The 24796-nt window shown below is 41.8% G+C and overlaps 1 protein-coding gene across 2 annotated transcripts; it reads left to right on the plus strand.

Annotated features, from left to right (window-relative positions):
• The first annotated feature begins 5859 nt into the window (after positions 1–5859).
• Positions 5860–23151, plus strand: MBTPS1 (membrane bound transcription factor peptidase, site 1). Of its 2 annotated transcripts, none has more exons than XM_053449306.1 (23): positions 5860–5999; positions 6667–7121; positions 9048–9305; positions 12319–12525; positions 12678–12788; positions 13234–13343; positions 14613–14729; positions 14853–14920; positions 15405–15507; positions 15657–15808; positions 16020–16181; positions 16453–16597; positions 16771–16959; positions 17613–17785; positions 17893–18008; positions 18113–18269; positions 18457–18581; positions 18667–18744; positions 19051–19191; positions 19885–20016; positions 21011–21137; positions 21718–21848; positions 22513–23151. In XM_053449306.1, exons 2-23 carry the CDS (start codon positions 6914–6916, stop codon positions 22707–22709), a joined length of 3207 nt encoding a protein of 1068 aa, XP_053305281.1. In that variant the 5' UTR covers positions 5860–5999; positions 6667–6913; the 3' UTR covers positions 22710–23151. The 2 variants fall into 2 exon arrangements, with proteins under 2 accessions (XP_053305281.1, XP_053305282.1); XM_053449307.1 differs by having other exon boundaries at positions 12322–12525.
• The last annotated feature ends 1645 nt before the right edge of the window (positions 23152–24796 follow it).

Consider the following 24796-nt stretch of genomic DNA (forward strand, 5'->3'; position numbering starts at 1 on the left):
CTTTTGGAAACAAGTTTCTGTCTGAATATTAGCGGGACCATTTGGGTGCTTTTTATCCTTTCCTCTGGTTCGATGGTATAAAAAAGACAAACCTTTCAAGAAGCATCTGTAGCATGCAAAGCCATTTAAATAGATGAGTGAGGAAAGGTTTTCCATATTCTAGATACCTTTATAACAGTAACTTAACCAGCGCCAAGAACTGCTTCCAATGCAGCCTTTACTTATATACGTAAACTGGCCTCCAATGCTGGGAATGTAGGTACATGGGGAAGCCCACATTAGGTAAGATTTCTTGGCAAATAGAACTGAAATTCAATTCCCTCATTGTGTTAACCTTTACCACTTCGGCTGGGAGGCTGTTCCACTTGTCTACCAGACTCTCAATAAAGTAGTAATTTCAAATGACGTCTACACCTCCTGACTAGTTTTAGGGCTCATAATATTCAGTATTAGTGTGTTGTAGGATGAGTGCAGTGAGCTGTGTGTGTATTACTGTGTTGCCGGATGAGTGCAGTGAGCTGTGTATTGTTACGGGATGAGCGCAGTGAGCATTGATGTGTTGCGGGATGAGTGCAGTGTGTTGTAGGATAGATGCAGTGAACTGTGTGTAATGTGTTGCGGGATGAGCGCTGTGTGTTGTGTGATGAGCGCAGTGAGCCGTGTATTAGTGTGTTGCGGGATGAGCGCAGTGAGCTGTGTATTGTGTTGCGGGATGAGAGCAGTAAGCCGTGTTTATTGTGTTGCGGGATGAGCGCAGTAAGCCGTGTTTATTGTGTTGCGGGATGAGTGCAGTGAGCCGTGTGTATTGTGTTGCGGGATGAGCGCAGTGAGCTGTGTATTGTGTTGCTGGATGAGTGCAGTGAGCTGTGTGTATTAGTGTGTTGCAGGATGAGCGCAGTGAGCTGTGTGTATTAGTGTGTTAGGATGAGTGCAGTGAGCTGTGTGTATAAGCGTGTTGTAGGATGAGTTCAGTGCGTGGTGAAGCGCGTTGCAGGATGAGCGCAGTGAGCTGTGTGTATTAGTGTGTTGCGGGATGAGCGCAGTGAGCTGTGTATTAGTGTGTTGCGGGATGAGCGCAGTGAGCTGTGTATTGTGTTGCGGGATGAGCGCAGTGAGCTGTGTATTGTGTTGCGGGATGAGCGCAGTGAGCTGTGTATTGTGTTGCGGGATGAGCGCAGTGAGCTGTGTATTGTGTTGCGGGATGAGCGCAGTGAGCTGTGTGTGTGGCGGGATGAGCGCTGTGAGCTTTGAAGTGTGTTGTAGGATGAGCGCAGCTGTGTGTATTAGCGTGTTGTAGGATGAGTTCAGTGCGTGGTGAAGCGCGTTGCAGGATGAGCGCAGTGAGCTGTGTATTAGTGTGTTGCCGGATGAGCGCAGTGAGCTGTGAAGTGTGTTGTAGGATGAGCGCAGTGAGCTGTGTGTATTAGTGTGTTGCGGGATGAGTGCAGTGATGTGTGTGTGTATTAGTGTGTTAGGATGAGTGCAGTGAGCTGTGTGTATTAGCGTGTTGTAGGATGAGTTCAGTGCGTGGTGAAGCGCGTTGGAGGATGAGCGCAGTGAGCTGTGTGTATTAGTGTGTTGCGGGATGAGCGCAGTGAGCTGTGTATTAGTGTGTTGCGGGATGAGCGCAGTGAGCTGTGTATTAGTGTGTTGCGGGATGAGCGCAGTGAGCTGTGTATTGTGTTGCGGGATGAGCGCAGTGAGCTGTGTATTGTGTTGCGGGATGAGCGCAGTGAGCTGTGTGTGTGGCGGGATGAGTGCAGTGAGCTGTGAAGTGTGTTGTAGGATGAGCGCAGTTGATGAGCTGTGTGTATTAGTGTGTTGTGACATGTGTGTGTATTAGTGTGTTAGGATGAGTGCAGTGAGCTGTTTGTATTAGCGTGTTGTAGGATGAGTTCAGTGCGTGGTGAAGCGCGTTGCAGGATGAGCGCAATGAGCTGTGTGTTTTGTGTTGCGGGATGAGCACAGTGAGCTGTGTGTATTAGTGTGTTGCGGGATGAGTGCAGTGAGCTGTGTGTATTAGTGTGTTGTGGGATGAGTGCCGTGAGCTGTGAAGTGTGTTGTAGGATGAGCAAAGTGAGTTGTGTCTATTAGTGTGTTGTGGGATGAGTGGAGTGAGCTGTGTGTATTAGTGTGCTGCGGGATGAGCGCTGTGAGCTGTGAAGTGTGTTGCGGGATGAGCGCAGTGAGCTGTGTGTATTGTGTTGCGGGATGAGCGCAGTGAGCTGTGTGTATTAGTGTGTTGCGGGATGAGTGCAGTGAGCTGTGTGTATTAGTGTGTTGTGGGATGAGCGCAGTGAGCTGTGATGTGTGTTGCGGAATGAGTGCAGTGAGCTGTGTGTGTATTAGTGTGTTGTGGGATGAGTGCAGTGAGCTGTGAAGTGTGTTGTAGGATGAGTGCAGTGAGCTGTGTGTATTAGTGTGCTGCGGGATGAGTGCAGTGAGCTGTGTATTGTGTTGTGTGATGAGTGCAGTGAGATGTGTGTATTAGTGTGTTGTGGGATGAGTGCAGTGAGCTGGGGATCGTGTTGTGGGATGAATGCAGTAACAAATCATGCTGCACACGTCTCTTTCACATGTCACTGCGCTCCCAGCCCGTTATGACTCAGATCCCTGAATCCAGACTCTGCACGCAGAGACACCACATTTCCAAAACACTACAATCATAACTCGGTGAAAGAAACCGCTGCATATTTATCTCAGAAAAGTATCGTCCCACAATTGCCATTTCTCCTTTCAACCTCGTTTTTTTCTACTGTATTTTATATTTTGACATTTTTTTTTAATATTCTTCTCTAATATAACTGTATTCCCTTCTAGTTAATGAAAATAGAATCGGTGGATCTCCGGTTAATTTAGCATGTTCTTCAACGACATGCTAGTAGCGTGCTAATGCTTGTATCACTGGGGAGTCCGGCGCAATATGTTCGATGTAATAGTTTTATTCTGTCTGTATGTGATCTAGAAGGGGAGCAGATGAGATCCTCGTTCCAAACATCTGACTAGAAAGGGGAGGAATCTCCCCAAACATTTCACTTTCTGCTTGCTCATGACTATGACTCTGCTAGTTCTGTGTGCCGTGACACAATACAATGTTTGTCAATGAGTTTTCCACACGTGGTGTGGGGTGTCGCGCGGAGAGTGAGTGTGTTTGTGGGCGTGTCTGGGTTTTGCACTCAGTCCCGGTCTGGTGTATATAAAGGTGCTGCAGAGACAGTAGCTTCATAGCACTACTCACAGAGCATAAACAGAGACGCACGCTGAGAACCAGTGATCACAACAACAAGGATGGACCCGCAAGACTGCAAGTGTGCCGCAGGTATGGAGGGTTTACCAAATACCAAGCCATAGCCTAATCTCTGTATGGGGGGGTCTGGATAGCGGGGTACCCCCCTAATGATTAGCTGTATATGAGGTTACTAAAATCTTATTGCATTGGAGTTATTCAGATCCTTAAGTCCAGAAAGTACTTATAAAAAAGGATGCTCTAGATCGTCATAAGAGTACATACCCTGTTATCTGTATACAGGGAGTACTGCTTATATCTATAACATACTGTTAGATATTGTGATTGGGTAACATGTTATCTATTGACAAGAATGATGTCTGGGGCAGCTTTTTGGTTTGTAGGGGCCCTGATAATTGATATAATGGTGTGACATACTAAATGTATAGGGAACATTCTCCCTTCGCTATAGGAAGCATTTAAACCCCTATCTATAAATTGCTATATTCTTTCATAGGAGGCTCTTGTTCCTGCGGAGGAAGCTGCACTTGTAAAAACTGCAAATGCAAATCGTGCCAAAAAAGTAAGTTTTGGTGTTCATGGAAAAATCTAATTAATATGTTTGCGATCCGATAGGTCAGCAACAATGTAGGCCTAGTGTGGACGTGTTGTATGTGTGCCTAAGCAGCAGACACACCGTGGGGGGGGGGCATGCTGTAATATTGTGAACTGAATGGACTAGAAATCCTTTCAGGCTTACACAACTGTTGCTTTGCTAGTTTTGGTTCTGGTATGACAATGAAGGCTGTGGCCGCTATTCTGGCTAAATTAATGTGCGGGGCCATACGTTGCCTGCTGTTGCCTTTCCTGAAGTCTTTAGGTTATGACATCATAAAGAGAAATGCATTAAAACGTTAAATTCTACATAATTGTTATTTAATATAAAACACCATTGGCCATGTTACATTTGTGCTGTATCTGAGGGTCCGGTTCTTTTGTGTATAACTATTGTGGCCCCTGGGGGTCTCTTGTCTTTAAATCTACTAACTCTCTCCTCCTCTCTCGTAGGCTGCTGCTCTTGCTGTCCTGCCGGATGCAGTAAATGCAGCCAGGGCTGCCAATGCACAAAAGGATGCGACACCTGCAGCTGCTGCAACTGACCTGCTGTGAGCCTGTGATGACACTGATTACCCTGTGATCTCATCAATGCATTTATATCTGATTTGTTTTCTGAGTATTCTTTTCTAAACTTGACATAACGAGTGCACTTTATACCTTCTGTTCCAATTAAATTCTCTAAATGATACTCATTTTTTGTGTTTTTTTTTTTTTTTCTGTTACCTGGTTGCTCTACAGAGGTAATGAGGTCATTTATTACATACATGTACAATAATGGTCACATGAAAGGCATCTGTGATTGAGCCATCTTTTAAAATGGATATATCACTAATTCCTGACTGGAATTACAGGTCTCTGTGGTTAAGGAAGCATGTGTTGGGGCGCAGCATGCTACGGAGGCAGTGCTGGCTTGGCACGGTCCTCCAAAGTGTAAGTGGGTCAGCTGGTGAGGAGATCAGAAGTCTCAATAGTAACGGGGCCCTCGACCAACATTATGCCGGGGAGCACGATCACCCAATAGAGCCAACTGGCCCTGGATTTGCATCGGGCTGGACTGAATGAAAAGCAGCCCTGGAAATATTTTGATGCCATCCCCATGTATTTTATTGTGTTATCAGGCTCCTGTGCCCCAAGGCCATAACTAGAAACCACAGGGCCCTGGTGTGAAAATTGCCCTGGGAACCCCAACTTCATAAGCAACATGTGCCACCTTGCCCCCCCAACAGCTTGTATGAGCCATCTGTTCAACATGTTAGTGCCATCTTTGCCCCCAATCAGTGTGCCATTTTTGTCTCCAAACAACTTGTCTGTGCCTCCTAAGCAGTCTGCCTAGGCTCTCTCTGCCCCTAAAGCAGCTTGCCTGGGCCACCTCTGCCCCTTAATAGCCTGCCTGTGCCATTTTTGCCCCCTAAGCAGACGCCCTGGGCCACCTCTGCCCCTTATGCAGCTTGCCTGTGCCATTCCCGCCCCTAAAGACTTGTATGTTCATTTACTCACCCTTTCACCTCCTGTACCCCCTTACCTCACCTGCAGATTTCACTGGTCCAGGGCCGGCCAAGCAGTCTATTGCAGTCTATATGCGCCCGACGGACGTGTAACGCGGGCCTGCAGGTTCCCACTGTGGCGCCCCGCACGCTCTGTGAGGAAACTCTTTTCCCACCCTAGGAAAGCAAGAATGAGTCGCTGTTACTTATTATTTACTGATGTGACTTTGTGCAGCCATAATGTATTTTATTCACACAACCCCTTTTACAAATGGCTGTTGTATAGGCATAATAATGACTTTTAGGGAAGCCTGTCATACCCTCATACTCAGCACACATTCTGAGCTCCTACAAAAGAGGGGCATCAAGGGACAGCGACGGCAGTACCTCATAAGTGTCCCTGTAGAGTTTTACCTCAACATTGCTGCCCTCTACAGCCTGACTAGCGCAGCGTCTCTTATTTAAGAAAAGGCGAGAGGGAAGGCATTTACGGAACCCGCCTCTTTCAGGCAGTCTCTCTTCCGGTGACGTCAGTGGCCCAGCGCTTAGGAAAGGAGGAAAAATACACAACGCAAGATGGCGACAGCGCACGGCGGGCACTAGAGGGAAGAAGGCGCTGCGGATACACGGTCCACGCAGGGGTTTGCGGCGCTGTGTCCGTCGCGGGGGAGGTAGGCTTGTGGTGGTCTCTGTGTGCACTTCGTGGGGCTTCTGGCTGGTCATAACTCCCACGGGCTTCTTAGAGCGTCTGCACTTGGTACGTTTTGCAGCTTTGTGCCACATTTGGCTAGTGTGAGGGGTCTGGGCGACCCCAGGGCTTCGTGTATACTCAGGTACCTGAGGGCCCAAACTGAATGCCCTGTCAGGGCTTTACCCGTCACTCATACTTTATTATACATAGTATGTAATGTTTGTTTATAGATACATTGTTGTGTTCATTGTATTTGTTATGCACACATGAGTGGGATTGTATGCTTTGTGTAATAGAAAATGTTTAGGGTTACGTGTAAACAAATGACTATTGTTAAGCTTCATGAGTGGTCTTATTGCCATAGCAACCAATAATAGTTCTGCCGCAGTAATTTTACTTCTCTAACTTTGCTCGCAAGTAGTTTTTCATACTCGGAATCTTCATGCCGGCAACCTTCTAAATGCCTCCCGTAATGCGTGCCTTACAAGCAACCTCGTACTCGTATATCTTTAGCATGTCGCCTATTATTCTAGTTGCCTGAAAATACCTGGAATCCCCCTGACTAGGAGTTTCGTTGACACCTGATCCGCAGTAATTTTAATCTGTCGTTTTATGTAACTTTTTGCATTTTTTTATTATTATTACAGAACCACATTGCAGAGCGCTTCTGGAGGTTTTTTTTTTTTTTTTTTTTTTTTTTATAATGGGTCACAGGATTTCTCATTTCCACGCTGAGTGAGCGAGGAGTCGGTGCCACCATGGAGAAGAAACGCAGAAAGAAATGAAAGCCATGCACCCGGGCTAATGGCTGAAATGTGGACTTCTGCGAATCCTTAAAACTACTTTTTTTTCTTTTTCCTTGATCACCGCTGAACGGCGGTGCATTAACCCTGTATGCAGAGACTTAGCCCTATGGATTTGAAACCGTACTTTTCGAACATGAAATTGTCAAGCCTCTGGCTGCAGCTGCTTGTTATTTTACTTTGTATGAAAAAGCACCACAGCACTAAGCCGGCAAATTCATCCCATGAGTCCGAGTATTGTGATGGCTGCTCTCATCTCACACTTAGCGTAGAATTCTCATCTACCGTTGTGGAACATGGTGAGATATTTTAATTGGGCTGCTTCTCAATTCTATCTTTTCTAAGGCTTTCTACCCAATTATTATTTATTATTGTTTTATATAACGCCATCATATTCCGCAGTGACCTCCAAACAGGACATAACAATTTGACTTAAAGAAACCGCTAAGTTGGGGGCCTTCAAATGAGTTTACACCCTAAAGCTCTCTAGATTGTATTACACGAGAGGTAAAGATACACCCCTCTGTGGTTAGGGGGATCATAACCGCATACGTTATGGAGTTACAGAACTGCTAGAGTAATTTATTAGGCTGAGTTATTTTCTACACATAAAATGAACTGATGGAGAATAAAAATAGCATTTATTAGGGGTTTTTTTTTTCTATTCTTCTGTGTAAAGACTTGGGAAGAATTCTGAATGACAAATTAATGTTAGTGCTGTATCTTTGTATACATTAGTAATTAATGCATATTTTAGATCACAGATAGTTATATGGTAAACGTATATGAAATTGGCTATGGGTTACTACTGCATAGTTTTGTAGCTCAGATCTAGGGTTTTTAATCTAATCCTTCAGGCAAAAGGCAGCCGTATAAAAATAGAGCTGAATGCATGAGAAGAGATGGGTAAGGAGGATTTGTCTGGTAGTGATATTTATTATGAAAGGGAAGGGTTATGGGCAACTCGTATGAGAAGCCATTACATACGCATGACAGAATAAGCACAAGACAGGTGAATGCAAACTTTTTTTGTGTGAAAGATACTTTTTTAAGGCTTAAGGTAAATGATTTGGCGCTGGATTGAGGATAAAGTTAGAAATTACATCAAGCCAACAAATGCCTTAGAAAGGCTGCAACACTGACATAAAGATTAGATTAAGGCTGATGAATGTTAATATATTGACCTACGAGCAGACTAGTACTATATAAAATCTTGAGAGATTCGATGTCCAGCAAATACGGACTGCAAGGTTTCATGAGCAGGTGGTGGAGACGGCAGGCGCTTTTGAGTGAGGGAGGGAGACAACACGAAAGGGAAAAATATCCATGGGCGTTCTTCATATGCCCACGCTGTCTATCGGCAAACCTAGCACCGACATGTAGTAGACTGGATAAAAGAGCAAAGTGGGAGGTCAGGGAAAAGACGTTTTGAGATATGTATGATTAGAACCAGGAAAAGGCAGTTCCTAGAAGGTTGCGATGAACTCCTTGGAGTAGAAGGTTGTGTTTTGTGTCGACGGTGACAGAAACATGTAAACTAATTACTAGGACTATGTATAGATAGGGTAGATCCATTGTAAGTGCTCTTTCAATCAATAACTATGCTTTTAGAAGGGACAAAGTTAAGAAAATCTGTTGTAGAATGGAATATAGTGAGTTAGACTAGGAGGATATTATGGGTCTGCTGCAGACTGGTTTGTGTATAGACACCTTACGTAGTAGTTAGTGACTCGGGGAATGCGTGATGTAAGTTTCAGGCAGGGCATCCCAAGGAAAGCTAGATCAGTTGGAAACTTTGTTAATAAACATTTTGGAGCAGATGAACTTTTATCTGTTGTCAATTAGGCATAGCACATCTGCCAAGGCATAAAAAGAGCACGCGAAACGGAAATGATGAGTTGAAGCAGAGGAGCATTCACATGGCTGCCACGCGAGGAGATAATTCATGGATTAGGTGGATATGTTAGAATTTAAACATTAAAGTGATTAGAACTGGGGTTTGGAGAGTTCCTCTTGGCTTAAGAAGACAGTCGGACTATGGCTTGGCTTTGGTGAGGGTTATTGTAGTTCAAAGCATTAATTGATTGTATGAGATGGAGAAAGACAGATTCTAAGTGAGTCGGGAGTTTTGTTTTTTTTTGGATTTGCTTTTTGCCACAATAAGTCTTTTTTTTACAGGTTAGTATCATGTAACAGACTTGTTGATATAATCTCTCTTATTTCAGAGTACATTGTGGCTTTCAAGGGATACTTCACTGCAAAAGCTCGCAGCAAGTTTATATCCAGCGCGCTGAAGAGCCGGGGCATCGAGGATTGGAGGATCGTACCTAGGAATAACCCTGCCAGCGATTACCCTAGTGACTTTGAGCTTATTAAGTTCCGGAGTGAACATCAGGATGGCATACTAACCCTTGAGAACCACCCAAACATCAAGCGTGTCACCCCGCAGAAGCGTGTCGTCCGTTCTCTGAAGTTTGTAGACGGTAAGTGAGAGAAGCCATTTAATAGGGGCTACTAACAACGTTATATGTGTGTCTACATCGATGAAATCCAGCTCACCAGCTTCACTATACGTTAGAAGGCCAACACCAAGATGTTTCTCTAGAAGGAGGATTGAACTGGCCTTGAATAATGCATAGATAAACTGGTGATACTTCTGAAGGGTTTTCTCACAGATGTAACTGTAAAACATTATGTTGTCTTCTCAGTTCTTGCAGGACTGGGCGTTTATAGTGTATAGCAAAGTTGATGACGGGTTTATTGTTGGTTACGTTTCTGGTGTCTTTTGGCCATTTCCTTGTGACAGAGTTTACGATGCTTCCTAAAGGCGGCACGGAAATAAAAAGCTGTTTTTCAAGCTGGTCAAAGTGTTGTAAAACAATTTTTTGCAAAGAAAACCCATCTGTTCTTCTAATTCCGTACCCAGCTGGCAAAAGCAAACATTCCACATCAGGTTCACCCTGCCCACTGGATGCTATGTCTGCCTCCCCCATGCCGTATTGTGCTTCAGTATCGTTCGTTCAAGTTTATTAAGCATGATTGCACTTTTTTAAAGAACCACTGAATTTGGGGAAAAAAACACAATTGTGATTCTGTATCAAGTGGATTTTTTTTTTTTTTTTTTAGAAAAGCAAACTTGCTTTGATTTGGAATCAAGTTTTGCCACAAAGTTTTAATCAATAACATTTTTTTAGAATTTCTATTTTATGATGATTTTTAGAACATAATCTGTATTTCTCAGGTGGGAGGCTATGTACTCACTGCACCTCGTCGGCTCCCTCTGTTCATGCTTAAACGTAAACCTTTTATTCTTCAAGAGATGCACAGACATCGAGTCTGTTTTTAAATGTAAAGTGTACGGTAGGGGACGGGGCAGATTTTGCTAATTTCGTTAAGATTAGGCAGGTAATCGCATGTAGAGCCTCTTTCATTCTTGCGCTCGGACTTGGATTTTAATGACTCACCTTGCTATGCGTGAATAAAATGAAGCAATCCTTTCTTAATAATCAATGCACTTTGCTCTACCTTGAAATGTAGACGGATTCTCTTGTTTATGGGTTTGTAGTACTGCAGCTATCTGCTGTGTTCCTCATAAATCATTAATCTTTTATTTTTAATAAACATATTGATTCAGTTTTATCTGTGTATAATGTTCGAACTATTGGCAACATAGGATCTCACCCGGTGGTGTGCTTATCCCATTGAGTTCTGGAAGGAATGTCTATAGGTTGTGCTGTTTGTACTGTCATAATAGTCTTCTACATGCAACTGTCTGGTACGATCATCGCTTGGTGGTGCTACCTTAAGAAGTTTGTCTGTCTGAACAAGGCCGTCTGTATTCCAATTCCTGGAGTTGACATAATTAAGATATTTCAAGTGTGCGTATTCATGGGAAATTACTCATTCTTTCTCACAACACGGCCCTGTCTTCATTCCTCATATGTTCTTCTCATGTCTTTTGTCAAAGTAGCAGTTGGAGATGGTTCCTTAAGTGCATGAGATATATATATATATATACACACACACACACACACACACACACACACACACACACACTATTCCCACTCTATGTGCTTTTAAACTTTTGTCATAGGGGACAGTACATGTCTGGTTTTGAAATAAAACATGAAAAACACTGAAGTCGATTTAAAAACAGAACTTGGAAAGGGAGCAGAGTATCGGAGAGAGATGTAGAATACATAGTCTATATGCACCATAGCCGTTACGTTAAGCCTTTACAAGTGAACATTACTGCGTGATAAAAATTTGAGGTGGACTTGAGTTTTTCTATGTTGAATAATTGGTTCTTGTTGACGCTGTTTCCAATAATTATCATAAATATTCTTGTACTACCGTAGGAAAGACTGGACCACTGGAACAAACTCCCTATTGCACGTATGATTTGCTTAGTACATAACCCCATAGCTGAATAAATGTGGTGTGAACGTATAGTCTTGGGCAAAAAAGGCAGATGTAATCATACTAATAGTAGAACGTAAGTAGTTCAGTCTTGCATATGTGAGTAGTAAGTAAGTAAAGTAATAATCTATTAAACTACTGAGATCTCGTCGGTAGAGAGGCTGTCCATAAGCTATATTCACGCATCTTTATAACAATATAAAAAGTACTGTTCAATCATATGTGTCTGTAATTCTAGGTCATGTTCTTTGTATGGTGTTTGTGTATTTAAAACTTCCCTTATCTGTTTGTTTTTTCACTAAATGTTTCACACCGGATGACCAACAGGATTTGCAAACATTGCATAAAATGTATCTAGTTTAAAAATACAAAAAGCTTTTGAAAAAGTGTCAATTTAACTGTGACCTACAGAACAAATAGAGCTGAAATGATTAAACAAAATGGATTAGGAGTTTCTGCAATCCCACAGAAACTCTCGAAAATCCTGTGGAAAGCCTTCCCAGAAGAGTGGAAGCCGTTATAGCTGCAAAGGGGGACCAACTACATATTAATGTCTAGAATATGATGTCATCAAAGTCCCTGTTGGTGTAATGGTCAGGTGTCCCAATACTCTTGTCCATAGTGTGTGTGTGTGTGTGTGTGTGTGTGTATATATATATATATATAATTATATTATATTTTATACGCACACATGCTATAAAATTTCAATATATATTGTTCTCAATCAGTAATCTGGGATTTATTGGATGTTACTGCTGTTTCAATATCCACCTACCCCCAGGAACGCTAATATTATTTCCAACAAACAACTTGCAACGTTTTCGGATTTGGTCAATTTACTTAGCGGATTTGGAAGTGTTTAGCCAACCATAATTACTTCATAACCTCTTCATTCTGTACCTAACATTAAAGTCGCATGCATTTTCTTAAACAAATTTGAAAGTCATTTTATTTTGATTTATGATGTTTATACGCTTACAGGCTTTTGTGACGTTCATTTGATTATTATGTGTTGCGATCACACACATAAAAGTGTCAGCCAAATCTGTATCTTATTGTCAAATTCTTCTCATTAAGCAGGTGATCCGCTTGCACCATGCAATGAAACAAAGTGGAGCCAGAAATGGCAATCTTCCCGTCCGCTCCGGAGAACGAGTCTGTCTCTAAGCTCCGGTTTTTGGCATGCAACGGGGAGGCATTCCAGCCGTCGGCTCCTCCGAGCCATCCCACGTCAAGTCGCTCAGACTCTACAAGCTGATGTGTTATGGCAATTGGGATACACAGGTATGTCCTCCTGCTCTACACCTAACATGTCGTTTTCATTTGTTTGTTTGCTTTTTTTATTCATTTTGGTTTTTTTTTGCATTTTTGAGAAAAAAAAATTGATAGAAAACTGAGGATGTCTTAGCTTAAGCTTTGGCTGTCTCTTCCCGCAGGTAGTAACGTGAGAGTTGCAGTTTTTGACACTGGGTTAAGCGAAAAACATCCCCACTTCAAAAATGTTAAGGAAAGAACAAACTGGACCAACGAGAAGACATTGGATGACGGTAAGACGCACCATCTGCGCATAAATAAAAACGATGCAATGTTTTCTGTAGTACTATTACTTTAAAGTTATGGCTTTTATTTTTTCTTATAATTAATGGGTTTATTAAATATGCTAAGAATGTCTAAGTAGTTTTTTTAAGTAATTTTTAATGTCTACTGTTGGATTATCAGGAGTATTTTTTGTGCTATACGCTATTTGTTCATAATATGAACATAAAATACCTACTTCAATATAAGTTCTCCGTTAATTAAAACACAATGTTCTTCCCCTCCTCCTGTTCTCTTCACAATAAAAGCACATATCACGCTGTGCTCCACCTGTGTATGTTAAACATTGTACATTATACATGCTCTGTTTACTCGAGGACTCTCTGTTCAATGTTAATCAGTGCGATTGTTGCTCCTATATTTCTCTTAATTAAAGGTGTCTTATTTTTCTATTAGGTCTGGGCCATGGGACGTTTGTTGCTGGAGTTATAGCCAGCATGAGAGAGTGTCAAGGATTTGCCCCGGACTCCGAGCTTCACATATACAGGGTTTTCACCAATAACCAGGTATATCCAGATATATTGTAAGCGTCTATACCCAGTCTGGCAATCTTTGCGGTTCACCAGAAGTGCTTTGTTGTCTAAACACTCTGGTTTTCGTTCTCCGAAACACTTCTGTATGAGCCTTTTCTGCCCGTTTCCAGTTCTGGGCTACCTTTTCCTTATTCTTAATAATAAAAAAAAACTTGAGTGCTTCTCTTAAACTTGAGGTAGATTTGATTTCAATCACAATTTAAATCATGATTTTTAAATGTAAAGACCCATTCTTGCTGCTATTTATAATCTTTAATCTTTGCACCCAAATGATTCCATAATTAGAATAATAACCGGTCAGATTAGTAAAGCAGCTCTATCTGAGATTATTTTAGTTTAATAAATCTCTCATTTTTAATTTAACTAAAACAATAACCTCATGTATAACAAAACTATTCGTATCTTGGATTACACGTTTAGAAATCTAATGTATTTTTACCAGAAAGCTGTCCAAAAGCATTTCATTAAAATGATTTTCATATAAATCAAAAGAATCCGATTTCAATTAAAAATCATTGATTTTAATCCGGAGCTTTGTCCTGGGTTTATATTAATTTGCACTAATGTGATACCAGTTTGAAACGTATTATTTCCTTGCACTTTGCCGAGAATTGTTTGAAGGTTTTATATTATTTTTAGAATGTGGTCTATACACATCTCATTATAATTAAATCACAATATTTTTTTTCTTCAATAAAATAAAACTGTATTAAAGAGTAAGTGGCCCTGGCGTTGTCACCTAAAATGCACAAGCCTCATTTACGTTTAAAATCCTAATTAACCCAGAGCCTGCTTTTTTAAAACTTTTACCATGGCAGATAATGTATTTTTCCCGCTTTTCACGTGGTTTCCTAATTTGCTGCGCCAGAAATATGTATTTTATGTATTGTTGGGTTCAGACAGGAGAACAAATATTGTAATCCTGCTCAGGAAACGCACATTACGTTCTTTGTTTTATTTTGTCTACCTGCCCATGTATTCGCTTCGGTTCCATGTATGTATTGTGTTTCTGTTTGACACCTTGCCATGTTACCTATTCATTAGGGCTACAACTGGGTAACACCCAGTGGGCGAGAAGGTTTTGGCAAGAGCTGTTTTTAAGCCTTATTTTAATATCTAGAAATATTTTCCACTTAACCTTCTATAAAATAAATGGCTAGCCCAGTTTGATCATGGATGTGCCCACCATATTAAAGGCCATGTAAGTGCCCTGGATTTACCCGTTTCTCCCCCTAACTCCAGGTATCCTACACATCATGGTTTTTGGATGCCTTTAACTATGCTATCCTTAAGAAGATTGACGTGCTGAACCTGAGCATTGGGGGACCAGATTTCATGGACCATCCTTTTGTCGACAAGGTTTGTGGATTTTAGCCTTATTGTGTATTCTAGATCACACAGCTATGTGTATACAGTCGTTCTTAGCAAGCATCGGGTCGGCCACCACATACTTAGTAGAAACTCCTTATTTGTCATCCATAGGTTTGGGAGCTGACTGCCAACAACGTCATCATGGTTTCTGCCATAGGGAACGATGGACCACTGTATGGGTAAGAACAAAGTCCCTGATTGTAGAAATCCTTAGTTTGACATTTTCAAGCACGAAGGAGGCTCTGGGCACGGATGGAATCTCTCCCACGTTTTAGTGGACAAAGATGTATATTTTTAACTATTGTTACTTGGAATGCTCGGCGTATATCATGAAATGCTCTTGGCTGTTCTGTGTACTCAGAACATAATGTGTATATGACATAATAGTTTTTCTGGTAAAGCAGTTCCCTCACCCTGCCCCAGTTTTGCCATAATTTAGAAAGTTTACTGTCGCAATTAACATGTTCAATCATGTTTTTAATTACTACAACCAAACTCCTTGCTGTATTAAGAAATTACTTCAGCTATGTAAGTAAAATGTCTTCATTTATTATGTTAGGGATGGTAGTGTTTTTGCTCTTTAATAGAACAGCTAACATTTCTATGTAACAGTACGACACTCTAAACATACCCCCCTCCAACATATGTTATTTTCTTAATCAGGACTCTCAACAATCCTGCTGACCAAATGGATGTCATCGGAGTTGGCGGCATTGACTTTGAAGACAACATAGCTCGCTTCTCATCGCGGGGCATGACCACTTGGGTGAGGCTCCATGCACTCGTCATAGTATAGTAACTGATTTAAAGAAGAATAAGAAAACTGCTCAATGTCAATAGAAGAAACTTTATTTAAAGGCGATTAATGCATCGTGTGATATCGAGGCGGGAATGACGGCTCTGATTTCCCTTTAGGAACTGCCTGCCGGATATGGAAGAATGAAGCCAGACATTGTCACTTATGGTTCCGGGGTGCGAGGATCTGGCGTGAAGGGCGGGTGTCGATCCCTGTCGGGCACGAGTGTGGCATCTCCTGTTGTGGCTGGAGCCGTCACGCTGCTTGTCAGGTGAGGATGAATTTTATAGATTGCTAACTATGTATCATCGGTGGTTACGATAGGCAGGTAAAGTGTCAATGATGTGTAGAAATAACTGGATTGTATAATTCTACTATGCATTTTACATAGCCTGTAATGTTCAGCGTTCTCTTATTTCATGGTCCTGTTTTTTTTTTTATTGGTTCAAACTAATTGATATTAAACTTGCTTGTTTTTTCAGCACTGTTCAGAAGCGTGAAATGGTGAATCCAGCCAGCATGAAGCAGGCGCTCATTGCCTCCGCACGGAGACTTCCCGGAGTCAACATGTTTGAGCAAGGCCATGGCAAGCTGGACCTTCTGCGAGCCTATCAGATACTGAACAGTTACAAACCCCAAGCCAGGTACTTTTAATACTTTGCAGACCTTTTCTAACTCTCCTTTTGTCATCACCTATGCTGATTACAGGTGTACATTTATCCATCAGTAGAAAGTAAACACCACATAAACCACGCATATATGTCTCCTTCCCTGGTTCCTTCTGTTTCTCACTGTGCAGCCAGCATGGACCTGAATTCAGTGCTTTACTTTGTCAAACTGTTGGATGCAATGAAGCATTTTGGTCAAACCTCCATTCTGTTTGTTGACATTGTTTCCACGTTACTTCGATTCCAGTTTGAGTCCCAGCTACGTGGACCTGACCGAATGCCCATACATGTGGCCGTACTGCTCTCAGCCTATTTACTACGGAGGGATGCCCACTATCGTAAACATCACCATTCTAAATGGCATGGGGGTGACTGGGAGGATTGTTGACAAGGTGAGGCCAAAGATGGAAAAGACCACTGTAAAGTTGTGATTTATAGTGGTATATTGCAATGTTTTGCAACTTAATCTCTTCTCTAAAACTGCATTGAACCTCCTTGTGTGTACACTGTTAATCTAAAGCTTGATGAAATGTAATCTAACCAATGTTTCTCACATTTTCTACAGCCTGACTGGCAGCCATACCTACCCCACAACGGAGACAACATTGAGGTGGCCTTCTCATACTCCTCAGTGCTGTGGCCATGGTCTGGTTATCTAGCCATTTCCATCTCTGTGGCCAAGAAAGCAGCTTCATGGGAGGGTATTGCTCAAGGTCACGTGATGATTACCATCGCATCTCCAGATGACAATGAGGTCTGTGCTTGTTTTATTCAAATGATTTTGGGTTTCTGATGTCTTTTGAACTTTTGTAGGTTTTGCAGTGTATCTTTGTCAACGTGCATTAATCCAGCTAACTTTGGTCTGGTTGCACTAGTGTCTGCTGTTTTTATGCTGCTTTAATTTTTCAATTTTCAATTTTTCTTATGTGTAATGTCTGGATATTTTGAAACGTTGGTTTCGGTGTATGTTCCTACGGTGCTGTCTGTGAATCTGCTGTACATTACTTCTTTTTCTCCCGCTAAAACAGCGTGCCCTGCAGAACCCATGTACGCATTTATTTGATTTCTCAGGTTTTAGGTTAAATTTTTCATTTTGGATAAATGGCAGTAAATGCTGTAAAACGACCAGCACGTGTCAGTGCGGAGTTAGATCAGGGGTTACCCCTCCACGTGTTTCTTCTTTGGTGCATTTTATGCAGTGACCTTTTTATCCATTTTCCCACCTATGTAAGACGTGTTGTCTGTCTGACATTAATGTGCTGGATACACAGTTTTAATTAAAATATAAATCCGTCCCAGTAATCTGTAACATCACAGAGAAACGTTAATAATGTGTCATTATAGCCTAATACGTGTCTTGAGGATTGGATCCTACTGAGGCTGACGTACCCTATTCTCTTAATGCAGCTAAAAAATGGGGCAGAGCAGTTCTCTACCATCAAACTGCCAATTAAAGTAAAGATCATTCCCACACCACCTCGCAGCAAGAGGGTCCTGTGGGATCAGTACCACAACCTGAGGTACCCACCGGGCTACTTCCCACGAGACAATCTGAGGATGAAGAATGACCCACTGGATTGGTGAGAAGATACTCATTGTCTCCCGCTCTGCCTAAATTAAGTCAATCTGTATATCGCAAAGGTGCTAGGAAGCCAATGAATACCTTTTTTACTTGTCACCCAAACAGGAACGGTGACCACATTCATACAAATTTCCGTGATATGTACCAGCACTTGAGGAGCATGGGCTACTTTGTGGAGGTGCTGGGCTCCCCATTCACGTGCTTTGATGCCAGTCAGTACGGTAAGGTTATATACAAGTTTTCAGCTTCAGCTCATAGAATCAAGCTCTTAAGAGTAGCGGAGGTGCTTTAGGGCATGATTAATAGTCCCTGCTGTTGCTTTTAGGCACTCTCCTACTGGTTGATAGCGAAGAAGAGTTTTTCCCAGAGGAGATTTCCAAACTTCACAGAGATGTGAGTAACGGACTCTCGTTGGTCGTATTTAGTGACTGGTACAACACGTCGGTAATGAGGAAGGTCAAATTCTACGACGAAAACACCAGGTCAGTACAATTGTCGCTGTGAATCTATTTCCCCAAGTTGCCTATTACCATGCCTGCACCTACCGCCTTGTATCATGCGAATGGTCCGATGTTAAGGTGCGTGTGTGTCGGCTTGTGTGTGTTTCCATTTGAATCTTGCAATGATGTATGCCAATGTGTGTATTTGACTATGTTTTGGCTTTTACAGGCAGTGGTGGATGCCCGACACCGGAGGTTCTAACATCCCAGCATTGAATGATCTGCTGTCGGTCTGGAATATGGCCTTTAGCGATGGGATCTACGAAGGGGATTTCTCCATGCTTAATCATGACAGTAAGTAGTTAATACAGTAAAGAGAAATGTATCTCCAAAAAACTTCAATCTAATGGGCTTCGTCTGATAAAAATCATTGTTTCAGTGTACTATGCCTCAGGCTGCAGCATCGCAAAGTTTCCAGAAGATGGCGCAGTTATTTCACAAACACTAAAGGACCAAGGTATTTATAACTACTAGTTATTATTATTATTATTTATTGTTTTATATAGTGCCATCAAACTCAGTAGACAGGACATAACACGTAGTATATAACATAACAATTTGACTTACAGAAACGGGACGGGGGGGGGCCTGCTCAAACGAGCTTACAGTCTAGAAGGATTCCCTCTTTGTTTTACCTTGACCATCTATTAATTATTTTTATCGCCTGTATCTCTCCCCATATTTTAGTAGTTATTTGTGTGCCAGCTTTACTTATTGTATTGCATTGATTCCTTCTTTCTCTTCTTCCTTTGCTGCGCCCCAGGGCTTGAAGTTTTAAAGCAAGATACCACAATGGTGGAGAATGTTCCTGTGCTAGGACTCTATCAGACCCCCTCTGAAAATGGGGGCAGAATAATCTTGTATGGGGACTCTAATTGCTTGGATGACAGCCATCGCCAGAAAGGTACTTCCACTCGCTGCTGATGGGCATTCCCTGGCGACATCCTTTGTTCCTGGAGTAGTGGGTGGAGAATCTCTGCTAGCGTTCTACTTGTAAGGTGGATGGATTCAAACTAGGAAACTAAGATATTGCAACCATCCACTATACAATATTCTTAATGGGTCTTCTTAACTCTTTCCTTGCTGGATCCTCACTGTTTGGAAGGCACTGTGATCTCTGTCCTGCTTTTATAATTTGGGTCCATAATATTCTGGGATGACACAACGCATGGCCGTGACCAGCTGCTTGCAATTAGCCGCAGCACCTGGCGCTCTCAGCTAGCCCAGGTGCTGACCTTCATTACGCGGCTGCTATGGAAAGGTCAGCACATGGCAGGTGTCTCGATAAACATGCCTTGGCTGGTTTTACGTATTATGTGTTGTGCCAGCCGGGGCAACTAGTCTAATTTATCTCAAGATTTATTTTTTATCTGATATTTGATCTGCATGCATGTGTTACTTACTGCACTGGCGTGTGGGATGTATGTGTACACGCAAAGAGGTTTTTATGCTTTTTTTTTCTTTTTTTTTTTTTTATAACCCCCCCCAGCAGGGTAACACTTGTTTCCATTTCCTGTTTGTAACCACATGCTTGTGACTTTTGTTAACCTTGTTGTGTTATTTTGTCTATTAAAAACACACAATATCTGATTTGCAGATTGCTTCTGGTTGCTGGATTCCTTGCTGCAATATACATCCTATGGAGTGATGCCGGCAAGCCTCAGTCACTCTGAAAACCGGCAGAAGCCACCGTCAGGAATAGGTGTCATCGCCCCTGAGAGGATGGAAGGTAATTGCTTTTTGCGATCATTGAAACTGTGTTGACTGTAGTAAAATTATATGTAAGTAGTGGATAATGGGAACAACCTCCCAGCAGAAGTGGTAGAAGCTAATACAATGAGGGAATTTAAACAAGCATGGGATATGGCTTGAATCTGAGACAAGACCAAGGACCTGATCATGGTTTGGGTGCTCGCCTGCCATCAAATTCTACAGTTATTTAAGTGAGGATGTGGTATGGACAGGCATGGCTTCAATTGATGAGACTTTCTCCTAGGTTTGGCGGGAGGACAAATGGGTACCGTAAATGGTTAATAAACGTTTGTGGCAGCTGGTTGCTTAATTTTACGCCTGATTTAAGGCACCTGTGGAGAGGAATAAAGAGAGTTAACCTCTTAAGGCCATTAATGACAATGCATTATGAGCCTGTACATGAAGGGGTTAAGCCACTACACTTGGAATTTGCATAAATAGCTCTTTTAATTTAATCTCAAACTTCATAAAAATCGAGATAATGACAGATTAAAAAATATCACCTTGTACAAAACTGCTGCTTTGCTCCCCCATCCGAACAGCACGCAGTCAGGAAGATGATGGATTTAAGGACAAATTTTAGAATTAATTGATCCGTAGAAAGGACTTGCTCCTGTACAGGAAAAAATGATTGTCTCCTGTTAATCTCCATTTGGCCCTCACATTCTGTTACTGATGTGGTTGTGCTGCGTGTGCGTTTCTTGCACACCTAAGCAAAGTGCAGTCTATGCTTATTTGCTGTGAAATTGGAGGCTCTAATTTGTCTAATGTGCCATGAGTGTGTGAAATGTCAACAGTTTTTTAAAAAAAAGATTAAACTTGAGATCAGACCAGCTCCAGGTCCTGCATGTACCTGCTAATTGTCTGCTCGTGCCGCCTGTAACTGGTACAGGGATATCTCCGTATTTCTTCATGCAAACGATGTTACGAAGGACCATTTTGTGGTCTTTAATTTTTTTATTTTTTTTCAGGAAACCATTTACACAGATATTCCAAGGTTTTGGAGGCTCATCTTGGAGACCCAAAACCACGACCATTGCCGGCCTGTCCACACCTCTCATGGGCCAAACCAATTCCCCTCAATGAAACTGCTCCCAGGTGTGTATCATTGCAATAAACAGTGTTCCCTGTCCCCAAATCTCAGAGAAGATAAACATTCTAGTATTCCGTGGCTCCTCTAATGAATATAGTGGGTTCTGACCATGAGCATCCTGGGCATTTATGCAGACATCAAGAAGCTGAACCATGAAGGGAGTTTTGTTGATTAGAGTGTGAAGAAGAAATGTGATCACTTTAACTAAAATGCTACGGTGGGGTAATTTTAATCAGGCACTCAGGGACAAAATGGGAGATACAATTGAGCTACTTGATGACAGATATACCATTGAGTTGTAAAATGCTACTTTAACATAACTGTTCACCTACAACACGCTTGGCTTCTTGGACTGCCCTTCCTTTTCTTGCTAACAAAGTCACCAAGTTTTATATACTTTACAGGACGGTATGGTTATTCTTATAGCTCCTACTCCTCTGATTTGAGTATATTTTTGAATCCATGGTTTGGAAGGCGTAAAGCATGCTATATCTTTTAAATAGTATGCTTTACTACTGACTAGAACGATTGTATGTTACCGGTAGAATCGAGTCCGGTATTTAATTCTTTTTTTATTTTGGACAGTAACCTGTGGAAGCACCAGAAGCTGCTGTCAATAGACCTGGAAAAGGTGGCTCTGCCTAACTTTCAGCAGAACCGGCCACAAGTGAGACCCCTGTCCCCGGGTGAGAGCGGAGCGTGGGACATTCCTGGAGGTTGGTCAATTGTTATGTGTTAGGAAAATCATTTCTTCCAGTCGGCCCGTTCAAACATCAAAGAAACATATTATGAGTTTTAGGAGAACTTTGATCTTGAAGAAAAGCAAGAAATGGCTTTCAGATAAAATGTAGTTGGATAGATCAAGTTGAAAGAGTCATGGCATGAGATTGGTTACTTTGCCTCTGAGGGTCACAGGTTATTTCACTGCTGAATTTAGCACTTTTGTACTTAAGGCAGTTTTAGAACTATATTTCCTAGTAGTGCTGAATAGATATATGCTTCATAGAAATAGTTGTTTAATCGTGTCAAATTTTGTATAATGTATAATTTTTCAGGGAATACCTAATGGGCACATGACACAAAAGCCGGCACTAATAGGCGGATAAGTCTTCTTAAAAGCTTCTGAATTGTTGTCAAGCGATTAATCCTTCAGAGGAAACTATAAAATGAATGACTTTCTCAACATGCCAGAGAATGCAGTTAATGTTTGAGAACAGCATGTTTTGCATAACTTTTGAGCATTTAGGATAAGTAAACATCCCCCTTATAGAGTCATCAGTATAGTATTTATGGATCATGAGTCAGTTTTCCTATCTCTGTAGTGTTGACCTCCGTTAAAAATCACACTCTGCGTGTTCTTGCATGCCCTCCCCTCCACAGGGATTATGCCTGGCCGTTATAACCAGGATGTTGGCCAGACTATTCCGGTCTTTGCATTTCTTGGTGCTATGGTGGTCCTGGCCTTCTTCGTGGTGCAAATCAACAAGGCCAAGAGCAAGCCAAAGAGAAGAAAACCACGAGTCAAGCGACCTCCGCTCCTCCAACAGTTTCACCAACCAAAGACCCCGTCTGTCTGAACAGAGCTGGGATCTGGACATGTACCTTTATATAGGAGCTGTGATCTGACCAGGGGCCACATTATAGCTCCATCACAGGGTTCCAAGGATATACGTTTTTAATGAACTTTCCTGCATGGGATGATAATCGATCTTTAGCTGACCAAACGTATTTGGTAGGAATCGCGCCTTTTTATATTTATTATGTAAAACAAAACAAAAAAAAGCCCTTGAAAGACTTGGCTCTACCAAAAAGGGACCTCGGGTGATATGCAATATAATAGGAGGGCATGTGCAAGAGCACACCAAAGCAGACCAGACATAGGAACCTTTGGAAAAGGGTTTTCACTCAGATCGTTGACTTTTATTTTTATAAATATCTCTGGAAGTTTTCTAATTTTTGGTCATTACTTCACCGTTATCGGTGGAAAGCGTTTTCAATAAATAAGCATCGTCTAATGAAGCACAACGTATTGAATTACTGATCTTAATCTTGGTTCGTATAACATATTTAAAAAAAAATATATATATATCGTCTCCTGAAGAAGTACGTGGAAGCTCAGCAATCCTTGGTGTTCTCGTAATGGAAGCAGAATTTAGGAGGGAATAGTATTAAAGTAGTAGTGAAGTAGTATTAAATAACCGTCCGTAGGGGAGGAGACGTATGGATTGCAGAATTGGGGCTTTTAACAAAAAAAAAAAAAGTTAATGTACAATGACTTGTCCGAAGTTACATATAATCTTAACAACTTCAACCAAAAAGTCTCTCCTCTGCTGCCTGACTGTAGTGAGATCTGAATTCCATTACGCCCTCCCTCCCCATATCTAATCCATTTTGGAATAAATACTGTGTGAAAATATGTCTATCCCCGGAGCTGTGTGGGAACCTCCCCCACTCCGCATCCACAAGTGGATGAAATTCTTTGTAGGAGGAGGTCAGTTGACCCGACACATGACCTGTCCGGCTGGATTCTTCCCAGACAAGCAAGTACTCCCTCTGCCTGGCACCCGCTGGATCGCAAATATGAGCTTGTGCGGTGTGCCTGACCCAGCGGGAGCCCGTTTCCTATCTGAGTTGGCTTTGCTCCACAACTCTCTGGAATCATAAGGGTTTTATAAGCCATGCATTGTAAAATATTCTCCTACGTTCTTTTTTTCACATCTTGCTCTACGTTTTTCCCAAATAGTCCTTAAGTGCCCCCAAACGGCACGTGGGTTGTGTTGTCCGTTATGTATCCACAAATGGATCAAGCTGGTGACCGCCTATGCTCCTGGTATAATACTGCTGGTTCTCTTGTGGACACATTTTGTTCTTTGTCCTAAAAAAGTAATAAACTAAAACAGAGATGCAATTAGAATTATGGGCTTTTTAAAAAAGTCCTCTCGACACCAGAATTTATGAAGGCTGATGTATGGAACCAAAGTTCTCAGTTCCTTTGACTGATTTATGAACATCAGTCCTTTTCTGCTTCAATTGATTGTGTGTGTATTGCCTCGCGTGCGCAGATGAATCTGTTTTTGTGATTTTGTGACCCCCCAAAGTCTGTTTAAGCGGGTTCATGAATGTCCACGTTGAGAAGTTCTTGGTAACTTGACAGTACTGGTTTACAAGGAAACCTCCTATGAGCAAATGTAGATGAACATCTAGTTCTTCCCATGCTTGTGTGAAATAAATAACACTTTGTTTTTTTTCAATAATAGCAAATACTTTACAACACATTTAGAAATACAAACCAGAGGGCATAAGAGCTGGAGATAAGTATTTGCTCCCCGAGAAACGTATTTCTTTCTGTGGTCTATTGATAAAGTTTCGTTGTGTGTCAAGTTGGCTGAAGCTACGCATATTTGTCCACCGGCGTCAACGCAACTGCTGACTTGACCACAGTTTGCGTTAACTCGATAAAGGTTGTGATAAAGGTATTGGAAGTCATTACTTCCATGTAAGTTTTACAAGTTGGTAGCTTAACAAAACCGTAACACCAATGTCTTTGCAACTCAACGGAATGACTTGGCAATCAACTCAACGGTTTGTGAGGCGAACTTGTTCTGCAGTAACGCAAAGCTTGGACTTTAGTGAATAGACCTACTCGTGTTATTAAAAGCTTTGG

Source organism: Spea bombifrons, chromosome 10, assembly GCF_027358695.1.
Source record: "Spea bombifrons isolate aSpeBom1 chromosome 10, aSpeBom1.2.pri, whole genome shotgun sequence".
Taxonomy (NCBI): domain Eukaryota; kingdom Metazoa; phylum Chordata; class Amphibia; order Anura; family Pelobatidae; genus Spea; species Spea bombifrons.